Source organism: Anabrus simplex, chromosome 4 (genome assembly GCF_040414725.1).
Source record: "Anabrus simplex isolate iqAnaSimp1 chromosome 4, ASM4041472v1, whole genome shotgun sequence".
In the NCBI taxonomy this organism is placed as follows: Eukaryota; Metazoa; Arthropoda; class Insecta; order Orthoptera; family Tettigoniidae; genus Anabrus; species Anabrus simplex.
Genome location: NC_090268.1, coordinates 367725450 through 367742170, shown reverse-complemented (window position 1 = coordinate 367742170; position 16721 = coordinate 367725450). Strand labels below are relative to the sequence as shown.

Genomic DNA, 16721 nt, shown 5'->3' with positions numbered 1-16721 from the left:
TAGGCCTCTTTAACAAACAAGCATCATCTTAAATGGAATAATGTCACAGGAGTGTTCGCGACTGTCTGAGGCCTGGTCATTCTAGCTCTGGAACTTCGAACTGTTAGATGGACACCGTAGTACTTTTCTTTAAAAGTGAGAATATGTGCTGTTTTTCATTCTATCCAATATTTCATATGACAGCATTACTTTTAATCGTGACATTCACACTGATGTCATTGTAATGATCTATGTGGACTTCAGTTGGGAATACTATAAGGACAGTCTTTCTGAGAATTCCGTAGCGAAGCACGGGTACAACAGCTAGTTATTTGATACAAATATAATTGCGCTTCGAGTAATCGCGTGGGCTCTTGATGCATTTGATGTTGTTTTTGGAAGGCTTATCAGAGTAAAATTATTTCAAGAATAAAATTTACTGTGTCCACCTATTCAATACAATTATATTCTCCAGTGATTAAATCCTACATAAATTACATATACTAATTAGGTACATGTTGTGCCCTAGTTTTGGGCATCTTCAGCCTAATAAAAATCTTAAGGTCAAGTCCTTAAACCAATTAAACATTACAACTTAAAACTTAATACAATGGTCTTATGCTTAAATTTTTTTTTTTTACAAAAAGTTGTGCTGAGGTGATATTTACATAGATTTAAAATGTGTAGATTACCGTATTTACTCGCGTATTAGACCCCTTTTTTTTCCACTTTTACAGTCAAAAAATGCGAAGGGGGGTCCAATATGCGATAACGTCAAATTTCGTGCAGTGAACACATGACTTCTAGGCTATAAATTGTACACGTAAACATTCTACACTATTCTTTAATAAACTTATGAATGTATTCTGCGTTTTACTGGCTATTTTTGTTCGAAAATTTATAAATTTAAAAAGACAATGGTGAACATGACTTTTAGGCCTACATATATTTTAAATATAATCAATCACTTTTATTTACCGTATTAAGCAATGTTAACACAAAATAATGAAAAAGAACTTAATGGCCAGTCATTTGTCACTGTCAGTTGTATTTGATAGTTCGGGAAACACGCGAGCATCGTCGTACCTACGTTACCAACGCTCAGCTGATGCAATACGACCGCGGCGCACAGCCCGCATAAAATGTAATACTGTACTCCAAAAGATAATTATTCATGAGGTAAAATAAATTCACAAAATATACACTTACTAACAACATCCGGCACTAAAATGAGAATACAAGAATAAAAGAGAGTGAGGAAATAACAAATTACGGTACTTACAGTTAAGGGAGGTTATGGTGTACAAAAGAAACACTCCACTGATCCGAGGACTCAAGTAACTTTCTTGCCACGTGTATTTCCCGGAATAAACGAGACATGATACACACAGAACTAGATACACTAACCAACACACAAATATCAATAAAACTACAGCTACAATAAACTATTAAACGCATAAAAAACTATGTTATTGCACTAATGCTGTGAACTACGCTATCCTAGAGAGATGAAGACTAGAAGTAATACAACAATTTAAAAAACACAAATTACTGATGAAAATGTTCAAGATCGCAAACCGTATCGGTAGGCAAAAAGTCTATTTACAAGCTATAATGTTCAGGTTATAGCAATCATAACCACTGCTTTCATCTGAACCATCGTGTGTGTCGTCATCTTCCCCGCTGCTGGCGTTACCATCCCATGTGACGTCATCTTCACTCCCATCGAGAGCATTTGAGATCCCGGTTTTTTTGAAACTTTTCACAATAGTTTCGTTCTTGATAAGAGCCCACGCAGTGAGAACCCATTCACATATGGTTTCTAGAGATGGTCTCTGTATTCTCCCCAGTTGGTGTGAATTTATGTGTAGCAGAAGCCATCCATTCCGAATAAAGCCTTTTCATGTGACCCTTAAATGGCTTGTTAATGGACACATCTAGAGGCTGGAGTATTGATGTTAGTCCTCCAGGGATGATTGCGAGATCCGTCTAGGGATTTCAGTTCGTCCTTAATGGCATCTAACAAATGACCCCTAAAGCTGTCTAACACAATTAAGGCTTTCTGCTGCAGTAGTGCTCCAGGACGACGACTCCACCCACGGTTTTCAGCCAGTCCTTCGAACCAGGTCTGCTGTCATCCAACCTTTCTCATGTACTCGACATGAATACCGCTCGGAAATTTTCCCTTTGGTAGAGTCTTCCGTTTAAATATTATGTATGGAGGAAGCTTCCTACCATCGGCAGTTACGCAAAGCATGACTGTACATCTCATTTTCTCAGCACCACTTGTATGCATTACGACACTAGAAGCACCTTTTTCATGAATAGTAGTGTTTCGGGGCATGTCGAAATAGATCGGAGTTTGATCTGCGTTGCCAATCTGAGAAAGCAAGTAGTTGTTTAATTTCCTTTGCTGAATGATGTAACGATGAAAAGAGATGACTTTATCCGTATAATCGTGAGGTAGTCTCTGGCAAATAGTTGTTCGTCTTCTCAAACTCAGACCATTTCTCCTCATGAAACGTGTAGCCCAACCCCTGCTGGCTTTGAACTGTTGCCGACTGAGATTCAATGTTCTTGCCACTTCAAGTGCTTTTAAGCTGTATCATATCATGAGTTACAGCAAAACCATCATTTCTCAACTCTGTTATATATTCTAGTACTTTGATATCGATCTCAGGATATTTGCCCGTTTGGTCCCACGAAAAGTTCGCAAACTTTTATTTGCTGCTTCCAGTTTCTCTTTTTGCTTGCGCCAATATCTGATCATGTTTGGTTGCACATTAAATGTCCTGGCCGCTGACTTCACCCCTTGTTTTTTCCGCTAAATTCACAGCGTTTAATTTGAAAGCTGCGGTGAAACTACATTTCTTATGTTTCGTACTATTTACCTCCATGATTTGAAGCAAAACTCACTTAACAACAGGCAACTTAACTAGACACACGCCACTATCAAAAGAAAGTTGTTAATAGTACGTTTCCGCGCCGTTATACCGATACCACTACCTTCGTGATGTAAGCAAGCTGTACTACTGTAGGCGTCCGTGCGTGCTCACTTGTGTCTAGGCAATGACGTGCAGCCATAATCGGCTGTACCCGGACCTGCTCGGGTAATCTCGGCATATAGCCCGTCCCACCAAGCATTTCAGCGCGGTGCAGCCAGCAGCACTCACAATGGCCAGTAGCATGAATACGAATAGCTGTTACTTTTTAGAATTAGGTACCGGTAATCAGTTTAATAGCCACAGAATCTCTTATGATAGTGTAATTCATATATTTCAGTTATTCCTATGTTGGTCTGGTTGTTCTCTAGACATGAGTGAGAGAGTACATTCTATTTCACTTGATAGTTCACCTCGTGGGTCACTTTGGAAATTTGAAAAGCGCTGTTGTTATTAACTTAAATAAGAAATCGAACTCAGGGCCCCGGGAACGGCAGCTAATAGTGCTAAAGCTACGGAAATAGACATCTCTTAACTATAAGACAGACGTATCACACGATTTTGGTGTGAGCTTGAATCAGGCGGGTCGGACGGACGAACCTTGAGCTCTCTCAGTGTAGAAAGCTGCGGTGAGTGGAGAGTTTCACTTCCGCCTCTCTTCTTGCAGGGAGGCCAACCAGCCGGCAATGGAACCAACAGTAACAAAGTTCGTCATATTGACATATATAAGGTTAAGAATTCAAAGCATATTTTCATAAACCACCATTTGCGTTACAAGTACTGATTACGGGACATTTTAAGTCTCAATTAATTCACTGATGGCCGATTGCGAGTCTACGGAGGAATACTCGCCACCGTATTTTCTGACATGTTGGCAATTTTCCAAGACACAGACACACGTACTGTGATAGTCTGTAGTTGGAAAGTCGAGAATAAAAAAGTAGTAGGCCTATTTCTCCGTTTACGCTAATCCACCTACGAACTCGGACAATATTCTGTGATGCTTGTACCGTACTGCTGTAGTGGCTGTCGCAGATAAAGCTGTCAGCTCCGATTGTGCCGATCTGGCAAAAGGCAGCTGAGGGCTCAAGAAAATGTGCGCAAACTTGTACACACATTTGTACGACGTCATCAGAGCTGCAGTACGGCTTGTAGTACCCGCTACGAAGTGGAATCGTTTATTGGTCTCAGCTGAATTTCGTTACGGGGTCTAATATGCGAGATTTATTTTTTTCCATTCTCTTGGTCTCAAAAAGCCGGGGGGTCTAATACATGAGTAAATACGGTAATTAAAACCCAGAATTTGTGACAAGGAAGGAATTAAAATTATCATTCATACAATGACTAGAAATTGTCCAAAGCATAAATTGGAACTTCTCCAACTGTATGGATGAATTATTAGGTTGATAGTTTATACAGATGTGTTCACATTGACTAGAAATTGACCAAAGCGTAAATTGGAGTCTCTCCAACTGTATGGACGAATCATTAGGTTGATAGTTTATACAAATGTGTTCATTCTAAGGTGGTTATGATCACCTACGTCGTAAGTACACAGCTACAAAACCGGAACCGTGGTATAATGTTGATCTTATTGGGCTTGGATATCCCATTAGAAAGAAGTGTGGTTGGATGGTATTATTTTAGAGGTTAAAAACGCGTATGTTGGAACATGTTGTCAATATCATTCATTAGTCAGGTGTTCATCTGATTGAATGTTTCTTGGAATTTTGTGCCATTCTTGTTGGATTAATGTTCCCGTTGGTACATTGTTCTACCCTTAGGAGGATTTATGAGTATTGTCTGTAACTGAATAAGAGAAAAAAGAATGATGAATGTTGAGCCCACATAATAATTGTAAAGATGAAAGTGTAATATCCCATAAATGTGGACGAACTTACCTGTCTAGTCAGATGTTAGCTGGATCCACTTGTTCCGGTTGCGTCTGAACGACTAACCTTGTTACTTCTAGTGAAGTATTGATACAGTAACGGAGGGGTGGAGCGTAGAGGGGAAAGGGGAGCGAGTTTTAACTTGTGCGCCTGTGTTATTGCTAGGGAGGCGTTACTTGAATACAGAACAGATATGAGATTAGTTACTTGTAGGCTTATCAGAGACCGATCATCTCACTCACATACTCCCTGTGAGGCAATAGAGATGTGTAATTTTTAGCCATGTAGCCTTGTATAGCAATAGTCGGGCTTTGAGACAATAAGTGTTATAAATACATCGTAGTACTGTATTGCGCAAGACATTGTAGAATAAGCAGTCTTGACCAATTGTATCTCCTGATTTTTCCTGATTTTCATATCAAAATCTCCTGATTTTTGTTTCTGTAAAGTTGGCAGGTATGCTATTCATAGATACCTCCAAGCTTAGTTTGAAAGCTGTATTACTTCCCAACGGCAACCAGCTTCCACCTATTCCTGTTGGTCATGCAGTTCACATGAAGGAGACTTACGCAAACATGACAACCCTCCTTGGCGCAGTCAAGTACACTGAACACAAGTGGAAAATCTGTGGCGATCTAAAAGTCATAGCTGTATTCTTAGGAATGAAACTGGGGTACACTAAATACTGCTGCTTTTTATGTATGTGAGACAGTAGGGATAGAAATCACATTACATTAAAGCAGACTGGCCTACAAGAGATCTTAACTCGAGTGAGAAAAATGTTGCTGAGTCTCTTGTGGACCCAAAAGATTTTCTTTTTCCATCCCTACGTACAAAGCTCGGTTTGATGAAAATTTTTGTCAAAGGTATGAACGAAGGACAGGCCTTTAAGTACTTAAGAGACCAATTTCCTGCATTAAGTGATGCAAAAGTTAAGGTAATTTTGTTGGGCAACAAATTTTGTCGACTTAGAAAGGATCCTGCGTTTGAATGAGTTCTGGAGGGGAAAGAAAAGGAAGCTTGGGAAGCCTTCAAGGGAGTTATTCATGGATTTTTAGGCAACACAAGGGATCAAAACTACACTCAGTTGGTGACAGTGCTTCTGCAAAAATACCATTAACTGGGATGCAACATGTCTCCTAAAATCCATTTTTTCCACTCCCACCTAGATGTTTTCCCTCCTTGTTGTGGAGCTGTCAGTGATGAACACGGAGAAGGGTTCCATCAGGATATTTCTGTAGTGGAACAAAGATATCAAGGCTGCTGGAATAAAGCAATGCTTGCAGATTACTGCTAGTATTTTTTGTAGGGATGCTCCGGGACTCGCTTATAGAGGCAACCAAAAAGACAGCGATCTCATGAAGCCACGACATGCTTCTCTTCAGACCCAACCACCTGCTAGGTATTCTTCCATCAGTTTACTACTCTTAGAATGTTACTGTAATTTTAAAAGTTTCAAATAGACTTTCAATGTTGTTGGTATATGTAATTAAAATGCATAGTTTCCTTTTGATCCGTTAAAATGAAATACTTCCACATATTGAATATCACTGAAACTAGAGCTAATAAACATTTTTCTTTGTGATATTCATTTTTCTCAACCCTAAATTAGTAAGAATTGACTCGCGAAGTGAAGAAAACATTCAACTTTGTTATTGTTATTTTACAGTGTCATCAGTAGTTATTGACTGCCCTGTACCACTTACGGGTGCTATTCTCTTTACAACTGCAAGTGTTGAAATATCAGCCCTGAAAGGTCCCTCAAATTGCTTTCCTGCGCACAGCTCCATATTAAGCGTGTAAAATATTTTTGTGCATGCCAGAGAATACACTTTGATGCCATATTGTGCCATCTTGTTCTTTATATGTTGCTGAAAGGCACACCATCCTCTAAATGCCCCAAGCATTTCATCTACGGTCCAGTACTCTCTCACAGAGAAGCTAGTTTTGCATTTCTCGACATTTTCGAAAAAGGTCTGGAATGGGGGTGCGCTTGTCTAATAATCTTCGCTGCCTGCGTATTGTGGCATCATGAAATCTTGTGGTTCTTATTAGAAATTTAAATCATTTTAAGTGCATGGTGGTTCTGAAAAACTGACTCCCAAACCAAACAGTTCCTGGTAAATCCATTAACTTCAAATTAGATGCAATGTAGACCTCCGCCAAATGCAGAAGGCCAATAAATACCTCTTGTCTCACTCCTACTTGTGTCTTGGGCATCATTTTGCTTTGAATACCCAGGTCGTACTTTTGCAATACGTTGGTTAGTAAATCTTACAGTGTCATCAAACATATTTCATGCAGGTGTTCTCGTAATTCAATTTCGTGGAGGACAGTGGACAGCCCATGTTGTTATATTGGCTTTTCCAATATACTGAGTTCGTTGGCACTCAACTTGCTCCTCTTCATCAGCAGATTTCTCTGACTGGAACCTTCTTCTTAGTAGCTCGTCTTCCATGTCTTCATCGGATGCAAGTTCATCAATCGCTTCAACAGCAGGTTCATCGATAAACAGTTGGCGCCTAACTGCTCCTGGATTTTCACTTCTCTTGCCATTTCCTTCTCAGCACCTTTTAAAGTCTTGTGATTTTTCATTACCTATTCCTATCCATGATTTGTTTGACTTCAGTATTTACAAAGGCACTATTTTACATGAAAATTGAACAAAAGTGACACATTCTTATTATATTAACTGAAAAAATAAAACACCTCATAAACATGCATACATCATAGGGCGTGCCATGAATTTTAGACCGGACCGTCAAACAATGCACTCAGGCTGAAACTGAGGGGCGTGAGGGGTGAATTGTTTACGCACACTGATAGTGGATGAGTCCAGTGTAAGGTACTGAGGGGGTGGAAGCTAGCACCCTGCTACATTAAGAACTATAAACGTTTATCTCTGAACCTGGTCGAAAAGACCGTGATGCGCCCCCTCCGGGGTTAATCTGTGAATTTCAATATTAATGTAGTGAGTCTGGGAAGATCCAGCCTTTGTTGAGTTGCTCAGGATGTGTATTTTTAAAATCAAATAATGCTGCTAGAACCCTGAAGGCCTTGGCCTACTAAGCGACCACTGATCAACCCGAAGGCGTTATCAAAATTGACATAAAGGCCCCTGAAATTCAGAATGAAATACACATTCAGATGTGACAACTTTCCCAATTTAAGCAGGAGGCTCCTTTTTCTTTCTTTTCTTTTTTTTCTTTCCCACTTTCGTGATCATTGCGACCGATCTCCTGATTTTGAGAGCAGGTTTAGTATTCTTCTGTTGTTCAAAAATCCCATGTCATTCTGTCAGTAACTGGAGAGAAATGGTAATCAGTTGGCATTGGTACTGGGCAGTTGCAGTCTTCTCATGCTCTTAAATGACAGAATCCTTAAGAATATACTTGCCATTTTATCAAGTTTACATAGTAATGCAAACTATGTTTAGTACATTTGACTTATTTCCTTTAATTCCAGGTTGAACATAGGGCCTCGGCGAAATTTCTCCAGCTTGTTCTATCTGCCGCCAATGCTTTCACCACCCTCCATGTCGTGTTAACTCCAACAATCTCCCTGTCTATGGTTCTCTTCCAGGTAATCCTCGGTCTGCCTTTCCTGTGATTACCTTGTGGATTCCAGCTCAATGCCTGCCTTGTGATACTTTCTTGTGGTCTTCTCAGGGTGTGCCCAATCCATCTCCATTTTCTTCTCATTATCTGTTCCTGTATGGGACTTCGACTTGTGGCCTCCCAAAGGTCTTTGTTTGAGATGGTGTTTGGCCATCATATTTTCATAATATACCTCAAATATACCTAAAAGTTTGTAACCTTTTGGTAATGTCTTTGGTCACTTTCCAGGTCTCACTTCCGTACATTAACACAGATTTACCATTCAAGTTGAATATCCTTAGCTTCGTTTTTATACGAATGTGAGGGGAGCTCCATATTGGTCGTAACTGTACAAAAGCTCGTTTGGTTTTATTTATACGACTCACCACATCTCTAAAAGCACCTCCATCCTGGCTTACCATGCTTCTTAAGTAGCATAATACCTCTACCCTTTCTGTATCCATCCCATCTAGTGAAGCTAGAATTGTTACGATGGTTTATGCACATTTCATTAGTCTTTTTGTTATAAATCTTTAAAGCCTACTTCTTTAGCTTCTATTTTTAAGTCATTCAGTTTGATTTCCATGTCCCGAAAACATTCTACAAGAAGACAGAGATCATCCGCATAATCCAGTTCTTCCAAGCAGTTATTAAATCCCCGCTGAATGCCACACTTTTATTTGTTGCCTCTCAGCATACAATCCAGTTAAAGATAAAAGTTTCGTAATGTTACGTATTGAACTGTATCACAATTAAATTTAAACAATAAATAGTGGTTCAACCTATTCAATACAAGGAAAATAAGAAATGTTACATTCTTATTTGATGAAAAGCGGTACCGGTTTCGACCACTATTCTGGGTCATCATCAGCCGATTAAATAAAATACAAAACAATGCATAGGAAAACAATATGTCTTTTGTTAAAAGCAGTTCAAGAATCACTATAGCACTGCAAGATCCTAAAATCCAGAAGAAGTTCTTGAAGAGCAGCATAACATACGTAATGTCCGGCACTGTGCTTCAAAATGTTTATGAGAATTGGTGAGCAATTCAGTGAACAAGCCTGCAGATACTATTAGGCGTGAAGTTATAATACAATTTAATAAATTTGAAGTCCTAAAATTATGTAGAAATCAAAGATAAGTCACTTAAATGAAGTAAGATGCAAGTTCTTGAAGAGCAGGACAGCCTACGTAATGTCTGGCACTGTGCTTCTAAATGCTAATGAAACTCGGTGAATAGTTCTATGATCAAGCCTGCAAATGCTTCTAGGAGTGAAAATATATACTGTAATACAATTTGATATAATTGAAGTATATAATAATGTTTATAGGATCTTGTATGATAGATTATTTAAAGATGCAGAACAGTTGACATAAAAAACAATTTTGAGGAGAAAAATGTTAAAAAGTGCAATTGGAAACAAATGAAATACGCATATGCATAGCGTGTTATTTCTTGAAGATGAGAGTATACAGCTCTCTTTTTTTTTTTTTTTTTTTTTGAGAGGAAAGATGAAAAGAAAGGATAGGATAAGGTAATAAAGGAGGAGGATTAGTAGATAAGAGAAGATTAATAGAACTGGAAGTTAAAAGAAGATAGGAAATGATAGTATAGGATAGGGAAATAAAGGAGGAATAGTTTAGGGCAGGTTAGGTGGATGGGTTATTGGAGGTAGAAAGCGTGGGTAGGAACTGTGTAAGGCATGGAAAATTGTCCTATTCTCTGCAATAGGACAACACTTACAAGACTCTAAACATAATTCAGATGATAGTTGCATCTCTTCAAGCTTCAAGATATTAGATTGTTGGTTTTCAGCACATTCTGGCAATAAGACCTAGCTTTTCCTGTTTGCCTTCCTGCATGCATTTAATGCGTTACTATGAAACAAGGTAGATTATTTTTGTCTAGAGAAGAAATGAAATAAAATGCTTAAGAAAGGAAGAATACCCTAAAACTAATTGAGAGGAAATTATACTGTTTGATCTTGGCTTAGTCCAGTGGTATTTGAAGGTCCTCAATTATGCCATGTGCCCTCAACCTTCATGACGTTGGTGAAGGATGAAATGTAATCATTTCTGCTTGAATTGCAAGCACATAATTTATATTAACTTTTTGAATTTGTGAACATATTTTTTATTTATAGGTGGGAAGAGGAGAAGAAAGATGATGGCACAAAATGGAACTTCTTGGAGCACAAAGGACCTGTGTTCGCACCACCTTATGAAAGGTTACCACCTGATGTCAAATTTTTCTATGATGGTAAGGCAAAATATCATGCAGCATATTCTGTAGATAATAATAATAATAATAATAATAATAATAATAATAATAATAATAATAATAATGTATAAACTTAAATGAGTTTTCAGCAAGAATTAACTTTCATGCTTTTTCTTCTCTAGCCACCCATGCCAGTACATTGCATAAATTGATGCAGGGTAGGATATTTATTGCTCTCACATACAGTTTTGCAGTTTTAGGTATGCGAGTAGTTTTGCTTTAAAGATGGTGCCTTGAGCCATAAGAATATAAAGGTGTAAACATACTATTCTGGAGTATACCTGTGTTAGTAAGAAGATAATTTTCCTATCAAAGATGTGGGTTTTACTTGTCATTTGTGTTCAGTCTGATTCTTTTATTCATACCTGTAGTAGAGATGAGCTCATGATATGATTAGTTTGTCTTTGCTGTTGATGTTCTTAGCTGTTTGTTCGTATGAGTGAGAAATTTTATAGCCTTTGCACAGGTAGTTTTTTTTACCCTGAAATGTTTTAATTTCTGTCAAGCTTAGTGCAGGTCTCAGTTCCCGGCGCTATCTTCCAGACCATAAAGGAACTACAGTAAAACATCATTAAGACGTTTCTACAGGGGCAAGGAAAGAGAAAGAGTTTGGCGAGAACATGCATTATTGGATACACAAATAAAATCTATCCAAGAGGGATACTGACACAAGAAATAAACTTCACAGTTGATCTGTATTGTCAACTTCAACAAGATAGAAGGTCCTAATAATTAACTCCAACTTTACAATACTGTACAATATTATTCCTTTCTATTTTATTTTTTTAAAAAAAAGGGACATGTTTTGTCTCTTCCTTATGACACCTTCAGCCTAAAAATATAATAATAAACACATGATATTCTTGGTAACACTAAAAACAATGACGTACCCTTAAACGGTTTTAAGAGTCAAGATGACTCAGTCTATCATATGTGAACACAGTTAAAAGACCGTTCATGTTGTTAAAATATTGTCATAGGAACAAATTACTAAGTGATGAAAAGTTCCATTGAGTTTTGATACTCAAAATAAAAATTCAGTGTTAAGATCACAGTATTCTAAAAGCAGAAATAAATCTTGAATTAGGTTAATGTCATCTCAAGTTTTATGGAAGCTTGAGTGCGTATGTGTCTGGTTAAACACGGCTTGTTTTCCTAGGTGGAATTTCTCAATATAGTGGTTAGGTTGCTGGACAAATCATGCGGTCCATATATTGGTGGTATGTGAAAAATTTTCCCTTCCCTGTGTGGGACACAGGACCACACATAAGCCGGCTGGACAAGAGAGAAATAGTGGGTTCGAACCCCACTGTCGGCAGCCCCGAAGATGGTTTTCCATGGTTTCCCATTTTCACACCAGGCAAATGCTGGGGCTGTACCTTAATTAAGGTCATGGCTGCTTCCTTCCCACTCCTAGCCTTTTCCACCCCATTGTCACCATAACACCTATCTGTGTCGGTTCAACGTAAAGCAACATGTAAAATGGCTGAAGGACTTAAGTGGAAATCATCTTCATCCCTATGGAAAAGAAAAAGCACAGGGAAAAAAAATGCAAAAAATGTAGGACATTGAGTCTCATTTCACATGCAGCTAAAGTCTTAGTGAGAACGCTCAACAGACAGATATATGGAAATCTGAATAACTTAATAGGTGAAGAACAATTTGGTTTCAGGCAAGGATAGAATCCACTGGGCTGCTGAGAGTAATAGGAGAGAGGTACATAGAGAAAAACAGGAAGTTTTATGCATATTCATTGATCATGAGAAGGCTTTTGACTGTGTCAAATGGGACAAATTGATGGCAATCCTCAAGAAATATGGAGTTGATTGGAGGGATAGAAGTAAGAGTAGGAGATAAGATGAGCGAAGAAATTGAATTAGGAAGAGGTGTAAGACAGGGCCTTTATCACCGATACTGTTCAACATCTATCTCTAGGGAATAATCATTGAAAGTTTTAATAGAAAAGGTGAGTTTGTGTGGGCGTTGGAGCGTAGAGTGTGTAAGATTTGCAGATGATGTAGTTGTGATCGTAGAAAGCGCTCGGAGAGAAGATAAAAATTTTAGAAGAACTCAACACAAAACTACAAGAATATGGAATGAGAATTAATAAGAAGACCAAAAGTATGATAATAATGGAGGAAGAGGTAAAAAATATCGTATTAATATAGGGGGTGAAGAAATAGAGGAAGTCAATTACTCTAGATACCGTATTTACTCATGTATTAGACCTCCTCGTTTATTAGACCACCCGTTTGCATACAAGAACCCCCAATGTAATTCTTCAGAGAGGAACAACGATTCGGCTTTGAAGTGGGTAGAAGTCTTATTGCAGCTCAGATGACATCGCACAAATTCGTGAATAGTTTTGCCTGTACGACCCTCGCAGTGAAAACGCGTTGAAGTCAAGCGGTACATCTGTGTTCGTGGTTAAGAAAGTCTGCCTCTGTAGCGTAGGCCTACTGCAGCTCTGATGACGTTGCACAAATAGGTGAATAGTTTTGTGTCCAATCCGCGCATTGCAAGCATGTATCAGTCGTGCTATGTGTCTGTGTGTTGCAGTTCAGAATGTCTGCCAGCATAATGGTTAGCACAATTATCTCGGGAGTGAGTTTGATTCCCGGTACCGCCAGAGATCTACGAATGGCAGGAAGGTTGATATGCGGAAAAAAATGGTACTTATAACTCCCCTCCACTGGGGGCATGTCTAAAAAGAGCTGCACCACTCGGGATGAGGAAACAAGTTTACTTTAGTTGAGAAATATTCACAGTTGTTGCTATTAATATAGCAGGCGAGATCATTAACTAAGTCGTAGTTTAATATCTCGTAACTCGGGCCAATATAGGTATTTTTTGGAGAGAAGTAAGTTTAAAACGTGATAAAAAATATCCAATCATAACGATTGTTTTACTCGCCAATGTTTCTATCAAATAATTATGATAATACAGTGGAACCCTGATTCTCCGTTTTTGGAGGGACCCCGAAAAAATAACGTACAACACGCGAAAACGGAAAATCCGGGAATGAATGAACCATCAACAATTTGGCTAAACATCACAAAAAAGAAATATGTATATACTTATAATCCTACAAACACCGCTAACCCAAACCAAACTACAGCCCCAGTTGGCCTTCCGCCTACCAAGCGACTGCTGTTCATTCCGAAGGCCTGCAGATTACGGGGTTATGCATGGTCAGTGTGATGAATCCTCTCGGCCGTTATTCCTGGCTCTCTAGACCGGGGTCGCCATCTCGCCATTAAATAACTTCTCAATTAAAGATAATCGTAGAATGAGTAAACCTGGAACCAGCCCTCATATCCAGGTAAAAATGCCTGACCTGGCCGGGAATTGAACCTGGGCCCTCTGGGTGAGAGGCAGGCAAGTTAGACCACGGAGCCGGCTTCAAACATTAATTACCGGTTGGCGACTTAAAAACCTTGAAACTTTAGGTTCAGTTTTACCGGGGAAATTTCATCAGTTTCCTCTGAACACTTCTTTCCGTTCAGCAGCTTTGATCAGCCAAATTCTTCGAAAAATCTAATACCCGTAACGCCAAGCCAAACAGCAATCGACTACAGGTAGTTTTTAATTCTCAAATCTAATAAAATAAAGCACTTTGGATACAAAAGCGCCCAACATGATGGCGAAATCCCTTTTCTTTAAATCTTCCATTGTAATTTGGTCACCGGTATAGGCCTATTGTTCGTAGTCAGTTTATGGAAATTTTGTACCGCGTAAATTAGGCTTACATCAACTTTTAAAGGTTATGTTGAACTCCAGAATATGGTTTCAAATGTAAGTATTGATTCTCATGTTCTCGAATGCATTATATTCAATTCTGCCCGTCACTAATCACAATCAAATTGGAAAGGGAAAAATTCCTTCCAGGTAAGTTGTTGTATGTTGTGTACTTCCTTATAGTGCTTTTTGATTGAGTCTAATGTGGAAACTTTGGAGCTGATTGCTGATCTATCTAGGAAAGGAAGAAAAACTTTCAACAATTCGAACAATGTTATGAAGTTAAACATCTTTTAAAAAATTTTAATTGCATACAGACTTTTTATGTAACAAAGTGAAAGATTTTTGAACAACTATTCTAATGAATAGACATAGTTTTTTAAGTCAATCAACCATGTAATCATCTGTTCTCATACCAGTAACACACTAACCCCACATTGTTTTTAATATCATCTATCTTAATTCGTATTTAGTTTTTAAGTGAATCAATGTACAGTAGAACCTCGATAATTCGAAATCGGTTAATTCAAAATCCCGCCTAATTCGAAGAAGCTCTCGTTCCCGGAAACATGAGATACAGTTTTACATGTTATTTCAATTGTTTAATTCGAAATGCGGATAATTCGTAATTCGAAGTACAATGTTGGCCTCATTACCGAAATTCAGACTTTTAATTCGAAACTGCCTTTACATTTTAAAACAATAGTATGTTACAGAGAAATTCCAACTCGAAATTTTGTCCGCTCCGCGTCATAATAGATTGCGCGTTCCGGAACGTGGAGGTGTAGCTTTCCGCACTTTCACTCACTTCGGTGGGTCTACAGTGCGCTTCGTGATTGTTAAGTTGAATGAAATCGGAATTCTTTTGTATTAAACCTTTTAAGGAACGCCGTAATATCACGCAACAGGCAGTGTGGGGGGAAACAGAATCCGCGAACACTGGCGATGCCGACAGTTGACGAAAAAACGTGGCTCATATAATAAATTCGGAGGCACCGAACAATACTGGCATTGCCAGTGAAACTGCACTGCTTTATTTTAATGCGAGCCCAAACGGTCGTATGGTTTTAAAGGAGAAATTGCCAGCCGCGAAATCGTACAAGTGTGAGGGATGGGGGTCATAGTAGCCTAGTGCGTTGCAATGCACATGGAAACGAGGTACTTTATCCCGACTTCATAGGAAAGTTCGATAAGCCACAATGTTTTAGGAGCGTCAGGCACTTTCCATGCCAGTACAAAGCATCTATAATAAAAATGCAAACAGTACATAAATCCAAAAAATAATGCATAATATATCCTCGTCTTTGAATTGTGCGATTTTTTCTTTCGTTGGGTGAGGTTATGTTTGTCAGTTATTTATCCAAGTGCATTATTTGAACATTCTAAATGCACCTTGTTGGATACATTTCGGAAATAGTTTTTTTCCATGGCATTTGAAAGGTTTAAACTGTGAATCGAGGTGACTGCATGTATTAATGGGTCTTAGAATACTTCGTGACGCGGCAAGTGCTTACATAAGTACGAACGAAGTGCCGGCGGGAAATCGTACAAGGATAGTGTCATAGGAAAGTTCGATTTTAAGGGCATCGGGTACTTTCTGTGTAAATACAAGGCATCTAAAATGCATACAGTATAGTAATCCAATTAATAAAGCACTTGCACATGGGAGCCAGCATAGATTTCTCCTCGTCTTTGAATCGTGCATTTTTTTTCTTTCTTTCGTTGCGTGAGGTTATGTTTACCAGTGAGATATCAGAGTGCATTATTTGAATACTGTAAATGCACCTTCTTGGATACATTTTGGAAATAGTTCTTTTTTTCATGGCATTTGAAAGGTATAAATTGTGAATCAAGGTTAACTGCATGCAGTAACGGGCCTTAGAATATTTTGTAACGCGGCAAGGGTTGGTACTTCTGAATTGCGAATTGGCGGTTAATTCGAAATCACGTAATTCGAAGTCCGATTTTTGAGTCCCAACGACTTCGAATTAACGAGGTTTTACTGTATTTGTAAATCTGTGTGTTTAAAATCTTAACCATTCACCTAAGCCACTATAACAGCTGAGGATGTTCCTAAGTAAGGAACGAAACATGTACTGCTGACATATAAATAAAAAATTTGCCAAAAGGCAAAATAAAGTATCAAAACGGTGGAAGAATCTCAATAGTGTAAAATTTAGTGACTTGCTGTACAAGTCGGTACGAGTGCGAAACAATACAAAGTTTTTGAATGTAATGTGCACAAATGAAACAACTGTGGTTTAAATGACATTTTAACACAAAAACGAGA

General features: G+C 38.5%; 1 protein-coding gene across 1 annotated transcript in view; it reads left to right on the top strand.

Annotated features, from left to right (window-relative positions):
• Top1 (topoisomerase 1) overlaps nucleotides 1–16721 on the top strand; it is a 296538-nt gene that overhangs the window by 148549 nt on the left and 131268 nt on the right. Inside the window, exon 9 of the mRNA XM_067145807.2 lies at nucleotides 10557–10672. Within this exon, the coding sequence (XP_067001908.1) occupies nucleotides 10557–10672 (116 nt within the window). The remainder of the gene's footprint in view (nucleotides 1–10556; nucleotides 10673–16721) is intronic.